General features: G+C 57.1%; 1 protein-coding gene across 1 annotated transcript in view; it reads left to right on the forward strand.

Annotated features, from left to right (window-relative positions):
- Positions 1-3,049: 3,049 nt before the first annotated feature.
- The window catches only part of LOC112115032 (prosaposin-like), a 12,370-nt gene continuing 6,872 nt past the window's right edge, over positions 3,050-8,547 (forward strand). The window contains exons 1-5 of the mRNA XM_029912541.1: positions 3,050-3,346; positions 3,894-3,965; positions 4,051-4,176; positions 5,050-5,178; positions 6,927-6,960. Of these exons, the coding sequence (XP_029768401.1) occupies positions 3,050-3,346; positions 3,894-3,965; positions 4,051-4,176; positions 5,050-5,178; positions 6,927-6,960 (658 nt within the window). The remainder of the gene's footprint in view (positions 3,347-3,893; positions 3,966-4,050; positions 4,177-5,049; positions 5,179-6,926; positions 6,961-8,547) is intronic.

Here is an 8,547-nt window from a genome sequence, read left to right on the forward strand (position 1 = left end):
CAGCCCGGGGCTCTGACACAGGGAGCCCCACGCCAAGTGGTACAGGCACAAGGCACGGGGGCCTGGTCACACGCCCCACATTTGGGGGGATGCCAGGCCTGGGTTCAGCCACAGACTGAGCCCTGAGCGCACTGGCTGGGTCACATGGGCGTCAGGCCCCCATTGATCACCACAGACAGAAACCTGAGTGAGACTCCAAACGGCATCTTACAGGGCTGAGCTGTGGGGGGAGCCCAGGGCTGGGATAGCAGGGGCTGCAGATCAGGAGTGAGGGGCACTGGCAGAGCTGGGAGGTCCAGGGCTGGGGTAGCAGGGGCTGCAGATCGGGAGTGAGCATAGGCAGCGAGCATGGGGCCTGTGCTCCATCAATATTCAGGAACATGGGCCCGGCTCCACCAATGTTTGGGCTTATATTTAATCAGAGCCATCCCGTCCATAGGACAGACCAGGGCAACCACCCTGGGCCCCGCGCTTCGGGGGGCCTCACACCTCAGGAGGCCGTGGAGTCCAGGGCAGCCTGGGGGATCAGCAGGGGCCTGGCGCCAGCAGCAGCGAGTGACCTGGCCCCACGCCACCCTTTCCCCCAAGCCTCTGCCCCTGCCCCACCTCTTTCTGGCTTCTGCTCCCTCCCCGAGCGATGCCGGGAGCTGGAGGGGCGAAGCAAAGTGGGGCAGGCTGGGGCCAGCTCACTTGCTGCTGCCAGCACCAGGCCCCCCGCTAATCCCTCAGGCCACCCTGGATGTGGACCCCACATCCCCCTGAAGCGTGCGGCCCCCCAAAGTGCGGGGCCCGGGACTGTTACCCTGATTAGTCCTATGGACGGGATGGCTCTGCTTGGACCCATTCTGGGCACCCCCAAAAATTATACAAACCTGGTGCCCGTGGGAGTGAGGGGCACCGGCAGAGCTGGGGGGCCAGGGCTGGGATAGCGGGGGCTGCAGATCGGGAGTGAGGGGCACCGGGGCTGGACCCCAGCTGAGTACTTTTGCCTCTTAGCCACTCACTTTGCTGAGTTTAATCCAAGCCCCACCCCTGCTCCTCCAGGGGGATCCTGGGCACAGTCCCATTGGCCGGGCCGGGCCCCCCTCGCCCAGCATGGCTATAAAAGGGGCGCGGGATGCGGGTGCTCGAATTCTTGAACTCAGCATGGCTGGGTCCCGGCTCCTTCTGCTTGCCCTGCTCTGCGGAGGCTCAGGTAGGAACAGCCACCGGGACTGGGCTGCCGCCCTCCACCCCTACGCTGCCTGGGACAGGGAATCGGCCCCACGAATCCAGCCAGTATGGTGCATGGCCCCGGGCTGGGAGGGGAGCGATGGGCACATGAGGAGAGCCCCTGATGCGGGTGTCTGCGAGGCGGGGGGACCCCTCACAGACAGCAAGGGCTGGGGGCAGAGATGTCTGAGCCATGGGGAGTGGGCTGTAGGGGACCCAGCCGGGCCCCTGGGGGAGCGATGAGACGGGACCTCATGGACCTTCCTGCCCCAGGCTGGGGGAGATGGGACAGGGCTGGTTCTCTCAGCTCTGCCCTCCAGGCCTGGATCTCCTCCCCAGCGATGGGCGCATGGGGTGGAGGCAGGAGGGACCCTTCCACGAAGTCCTTCACTCCCCACAATGGGCCAGAGCTGCTCCTTGGACCCGGGGCAGACCCCTGCATCTCCGCCCCATGTGCAGCGCCAGGGTGCCACCAGGTCGCTGTGAGACTAACCCAGAGCCCGGAGGGGCAGCTGTAGCCCAGACATGGGAGAGCTCAGAGTGTAAGAGTCCAGGGGACAGGACTAGGACTCCTGGGTTCTCTCCTCAGCCCTGGGAGTGGAGTGGGGTCTAGTGGTTAGAGCGGGGGGGACAGGGGCTGGGAGACAGGACTCCTGGGTTCTATCCCAGCTCTGCTGCTCACTCTGGATAACTTCCCTTTCCTGTGCTGTACCTCAGTTTCCCCATCTGTAAAAGGGGCTAATGCTGCTGGCCCACCTTGGGTAAGCGCTTTGAGATGCAGAGACCTCTAGAAGGGCGGCTCTCGCTGTGGGGAGAAAAACCTCTGGCTGCCAGACCTGGTCCCCTGGTTTTGACGGCGCCTTTCACTGACGTCCCGCAGCCCAGTTGCCATTCTGTGGCTGGTGTCGGCTTTGCAGGCATGGACCGGCCAGCTCAGCCACAGGCTCTTTGCTGTCCCAAAATGGAGCATCCCCTTTGGAAACACGTCCTGCCTTTGACGCTGTCACGTGGGTGGGGAATTCAGCAGAGGCTGGTGGAAGATGTGGAGCCAGAGAGCGCTCCCAGCCGGGGCAGATCGCCGCCTTGCATGCTGGTTTTCTGCCATGGCCGCTCGGGCTGGGTCTCCGCAGGGGCCTTTCGTCAGGAACTCAGGCAGTTTGGGGGATCCAAACTCATGCTTCAGGGCACAGGGGTCAGGAAGGGATTCTTAGCGCTGTGCCCAGCAGCCAGGTGCATTTGGGGGCTTCCCCTCCCCCAATGTATCCAGCATTGGCTGCTACTGGGCAGGTAGGGCAATCGGTCGGTTCCAGTGGTGGGCCTGGTGACCAGTGTCCTGGGGGGGGGAGGGGGCTAGAAATTGGGGGGCAGGGGATGGGTTGCGGTTCCCACCCAGCTCCCCCTCCAAAAACCCCAAATACAGGGAGGGGGAACCAAGGGCTGGCTGCACATCCTGCGTGGGCAGCCCCACGCCCCATAGGGGGAGTCCATGTCTGGGCTTCACAGGAGCAGGGGAACCGCCCCCAGGGCAACTCAGTGGGGCGGGTCCCTCACTCCCACAGGGTCTCGCCTCTTCGCGCCGGTGTGTGAGCAAATGGGGCAGGAGGGGTCTGAGCGTTTCTAGTGCCCTGTCCTGGAGCCCAAAGGGCCAGATCGAGCCCCCTGCCAGCAGAAGGACGGATCCCCCAGATCCAACTCTGTTCTGCCCTGGGTCTGATAACGCGCTCGTCACCGCTGGGGTGGGAGGGAGGGAGGGATGGATGGCGAGAGGGAGGGACCGGAGGACGGTGGGAGGAAGGGGGGCGGGGATGGATGGAGGGACAGACAGAGGGAGCGAGGGATGACTGGACGGAGGGAGGGACAGACAGAGGGATGCAGAGAGGGAGGGACGGGGGAGCGTTGGACGAAGGACAGCTGCCCCAGCACGGAGGCTGTCTGTCCCTGGTGCCGGCCAGGCCCCAGCTGCGTGTCACTAACCGGGCCTTGGCCTCTTTCGTCCCTAGCCCTGGCCGGGAGCCCGCTGGCCCAGCAGGGCTGTGCCGAGGGCCCGACGTTCTGGTGCCGGAGCCTGGCGACGGCCGTGCGGTGCGGTGCGGTGCAGATCTGTGCCCAGGCCGGCTGGAACCAGGCTGCTAAGGCAGGTGCCGTCCGTGCCCCACAGCCTGCTGCGGTGGGGCTGGGTGAGATGCGGGGGGGCCATTCCCTGCCAGCCGGGGGCTGCGGCCAGGCAGAGGCATGTGCTGTCAGAGCCGCAGGTCCCGGGATCGGGGCCAGCGGGGAGCCTGGCTAGGGGCAGCCAGCATGTCCCCGAGCCCCGGGGGGCTTGGCCCCAGCCCTGTCCAGGGAGCCCTTGGGAGGCCGGCAGGGAGAGGGTTGGGTGGGGCCAGAACCGGGGTCCCAGGAAGGGGGGTGGCCACAGCTGGCCCTTGGCCTGGGGGGGCTGCAGCTGAGTGGCCCTGGGGCCCCCACAGGAGCCATGGCTGGGGCGTGGGTGGGAGCCGTGGGGGGGCTGGTGGCTCAGCCATGAGGCGGGGCGCTGGGGGGTGCCCTAGGCGCGCTGGCCCTGGGCCATGCCCTACTGACGGGTGTGCGGGGAGAAGGAGGAGCAGCTGGGGCCCCACAGAGGGGCCCTGACCCCAGCCCCTGCCCCCCACTCAGCCCCTGACGTGGTCTCTCCCCCCCAGGAGGACATGTGCGCGGACTGCGGGCAAATCGTCACCATCCTGACCCGCATGGCCAAGGATTCAGCCTTCAAGGTACTGTGGGGAGCCAGGGCTCCTTTCTGCTAGGCCTGGGGGGCGGGCGTTGGCTCTGCCCCACTCACACCCCTTCTCCCCACAGGACAGCATCCAGAAGTACCTGACCCACGAGTGCACCCTGCTGCCCCTGCACACCCTAGTGCCACACTGCCAGAAGGTGGTGGACACGTACTTCACCCTCTTCATCGCCTGCCTGGAGGGGCAGATCGTAAGTGGGACCCACCTGGCCCCTTCCCCGGGGGGTGGGGGATCCTTATCACTGCCTGACTTTCAGCGCCCAGCCAATCAGATAACAGGGGGGCCCTGCTGCCCTCGCACGATGGCACCATGCCAGGAAATAAAGCCACCCCCAAGGGCTAGCAGCCCAAAGGAGCACCAGCCACACAGCTGGGACATGGGCTGGTGGGGAAACTGAGGCACAGAGGGAGGGGACTTACCCGGGGTCCCAGTGAGTCAGGGACAGAGACTGGGACTAGAACCCAGGAGTCCCAGCCCTGCCTGCTCTACCCCACTAGACCTACTCCCCAGCCAAGGCCAGTCCTGCTGCCCTGTCCCTTGCTGGACCCACCAGGCACCCGAGCCTGCCCTGGGCTCGCTGGCAGACGCTGTGCCAAGGGGATGGTGACCCAACCCACTGAGCCCCAGTCTTGCTCTGCCGGTGCCCGTGGGCACAAGGGCTGGGCAGTGCTGGCTGGTCACCCCGCCTCACGATGGGCTGGCTGGGGTCACTGTCGTGCAGGGGTCTCTCCTCCTGCTAATCCAGCCTGGCAGACAGGAGAGCAGAACTGGGGCAGATTGGATCAGAATGGGCCCACAGCTGAACTGGGCAGTTCCAGCAGGGGGCGCAGGCAGTGACACCCCACAGCCAAGGGGTTCCCAGTCCCCTGCACCACTGGGATCCGCCCCTCCAGAGGAATTCCCAGCCCCAGGGGTCAGGGCAGTGTCAGAACTCAGGGGGCTCTGCTCCCGTCCTGGGGCCCCTGGGCATTGCTCCCCATTGTGTCACTCGTGGATCCCAGGGCACAAAACCACATCCCCCCTCCGCTCCCCCCGTGTCACTGACCACTGCTCTGCCCCTCAGAAACCCGCCTCCATCTGTGGCAGGCTGGGCCTGTGCCCCACGGACCCGTCGCAGGACCAGAGCCAGCACAAGTGTGTTCTCCAGCTGCTGCAGGGTCTCCGCCTGGACCTTCCCGATGGTCAGACCCAGGTACAGGCACCTCCACCCCCTCTGGGCCCAATCCTGACGCCATGTGGGGTCCCTCTACCTACTTCAGCAGAGCTGATGTGCTGAATTCTGGGGGCAGCTCCCCCATACAGAGGGCCAGCACCAGGTCTAGGTGCCCATACGTCCCCTCGTGCCCTGGGTGCCCCATGACACCACACAGCCTGATACCGAGCCCGTCCCTACACCATGGAATTGGGCTCCTGGATCCCAGCTTCACTGACAACCCCTGATGACTGACAAGGAAACCCCCCTGGAGCAGTCTGGCTGCCTGAGTCTGCTGAGAGCCTGAGCCCATCACTCTGAGGGGCAGCAGGGAAGCTACCTAGCCTTGAGCTCATAGAGCTGGGTCCTTTAGCTCAAGCAGAGGCTCAGGTTCAATGCCTGCCCTGGGGCATTTGACGGGGGGCCCGGGGAGCCACACTGAAGTTATTCAATTAGGGTGAAGTGCAAAGAATGGGGCAGACGATCCCCAAAGCTGGGGGATATTCCAATACTTAGATTTACCAGCCAGCCCAAAACAGCTTCTGTTATACCTCACCAGTTACCCAGCAGCCAGCAACACAGTTCCCTAAAGCAACCCAGCCTCAGGCCTCCGCCCAGACACCCAAGTCAAATACGATGGGGATTACTGAAAATCGTATTCATCATATAAGAAAGTTCTACCAATCCCAAAGGATCGGACACATCACCTCCCAGGTTAATGAGTATTCCAGATCTTACCCAAATACACGCTACAGCCAATTCTTATTAACTAAACTAAACTTTATTTAAAAAGAAAAGAGATGATTGGTTAAAAGATCAATATACAGACAGAGATGAGAACGGTTCTGAGATCAGATTCATAGCAGAGATGGGGAGCTTTGGAGTTCTCTGAATTAGTCCAGAGGTTACAGTCCAATGTCCTTATTCAGGGTGATCCAGGCGGGACTGGAGAGCTCAGTCTTATGACTTAAGCTTCCCTGGCATGAAGCATCCAGCAGATCTGAGATCAAAAGGATCCAGACCCAAGCAGGTTTTATACAGTTCCTGGCCTTCTCTTGACAGCTCGGAGTCCTTAGGTGAACAATAGACAATCATGGAGACTTGGAAGTAGACCTATTTCCTAAGCATCACCGGTAATTAGCTACACTGATTAACATAAGGCAATTTATCCATTAGGCAGTTGATCACAAACTTTAAAGAGACATCTAGACAATGACATTATTTCACCCAAGATTCATCTAAATCTTAATATTCCCTTTTGATCTCTGAATCAATAGCTATAATGACAGACAGGAACTGTCTGTTTACATGGCTAACATTTCACAAGCGATGAGTACACACATACAATTAGTATCACCTCTAATTCTCTAACAATACAGGGTTGCATTTCAAAGTTCTGGCCTATCTAACATGGAATGGCCCTAATTACCATTCGCATACTTTTCAAACATGTCTCTAAAGGTTGAATTTGGATCATTTATCCTGCAGGATGCTTAACCCTTTCTGGCCATGCGTTACACCCCCAGCGTGAGATTGGTGTAGACGGGAGTATTTGAAGCTCCTAGATACACCTTAAGGACCTCCCAATATTGATATGAGCTGTGTTTATATTGAATCCTTTGTAAGGCCAAATTAGTGATGCATCCTTTGGCTCAAGTTGACAACTTAGTCCATACTCTGTCAAACACTCTAGTGATTTCAGGATTGAGCCTATGTGTTAACTTAACATAGACATCAACGTTTTTCAGAGAGCACTTACTTTGACATTTAACCATGAAGGTGGTGAGGTGTTGTACCTCAGTTTCCCTTTTTGCACAGCAGTCCAAGCTTGTAATGGTTTTTCTGCTGTGGAAAGTTTTAGGATTGTGTATAGGCATTAGTGTGAAACCTCAACATTATTAGGCTTTCTAATACAAAGTGTGTTCTCATTGACCCAAACAGCATAATCATAAGGGTTTCTATTACACAGTATGTTTTCATGTACCACTCTTAACATGTTTGAGGATTTTCCCCATAAGTCATACACATTAGACATTTTTACAGTTTTTGGCATCAGCCATGAGAACTAGTTACAAGAATTAACATTAGTATTAATATTAACATCAAATCTGTCACAAGTGCACAATCACAATCACAATCATGTTTGTCATGCCAAACCTTTTGTTTAGCTACGTCATTCTTTAGGTCAGCTTGTTCAATATCCCTTTTGAACCTTTGTAGAGTTCCCTTTACCTCAGGGTTTTCTTAACATAGACTTTTAGTTTAACCACATCCTCAGGGCTTCGGTATTTTAGAGATGAGTGAGGCAAGTCTGTTAGGGCGTTTGCCTTTCAAGGGGCAACTTGCCTTCCTTCTTTTCCCTTTGTAGAGGGTTGAAATTTGAGCTTTCTGGTACACCATAATCTATGGGCTCGCCAGCTATGTGCTTATTGCCAGCCACTATGGGCAACTTTGTTCCTCCCTTGTGAGCTAGGGTATTTGCATGGACAACATGCCTTAAAGAGACACAACCATTTTCTATCATCATGTCCGAACTACAGTTCTACTGCTTTTCAGCTATCAATTTCTGCATCCACAAGGCATCAGATGCATCAGAGCTTACTAAGAAATCACCTGACATATCCAAAAGTGTCTATGGGACTATTTACAAGGCTGCTCTGCTGTGTAACGCCAGGAATCCAGCCTTCCTTTTGAACCTGAGACACAAACTGTTCACTTCCCATTTCAATTCATGAAGCCTCCTTTAAGCTAGCTCCACTGGATTTTTCCAAAGCAAAGTCAGTGGATTCATTTTCATTTGAACAACAAGGAGTCTGGTGGCACCTTAAAGACTAACAGATTTATTTGGGCATAAGCTTTTGTGGGTAAAAACCTCACTTCTTCAGATGCATAGAGTGAAAGTTACAGATGCAGGCATTATATACTGACACATGGAGAGCAGGGAGTTACTTCGCAAGTGGAGAACCAGTGTTGACAGGGCCAATTCAATCAGGGTGGATGTAGTCCACTCCCAATAATAGATGAGGAGATGTCAATTCCAGGAGAGGAAAAGCTGCTTCTGTAATGAGCCAGCCACTCCCAGTCCCTATTCAAGCCCAGATTAATGGTGTTAAATTTGCAAATGAATTTTAGTTCTGCTGTTTCTCTTTGAAGTCTGTTTCTGAAGTTTTTTTGTTCAATGATAGTGACTTTTAAATCTGTAATAGAATGACCAGGGAGATTGAAGTGTTCACTTACTGGCTTTTGTATGTTACCATTCCTGATGTCCGATTTGTGTCCATTTATTCTTTTGAGGAGGGACTGTCCGGTTTGGCCAATGTACATGGCAGAGGGGCATTGCTGGCACATGATGGCATATATAACATTAGT

Source organism: Terrapene carolina, unplaced genomic scaffold (genome assembly GCF_002925995.2).
Source record: "Terrapene carolina triunguis isolate 2854851 unplaced genomic scaffold, T_m_triunguis-2.0 Scaffold49, whole genome shotgun sequence".
Classification (NCBI taxonomy): domain Eukaryota; kingdom Metazoa; phylum Chordata; order Testudines; family Emydidae; genus Terrapene; species Terrapene triunguis.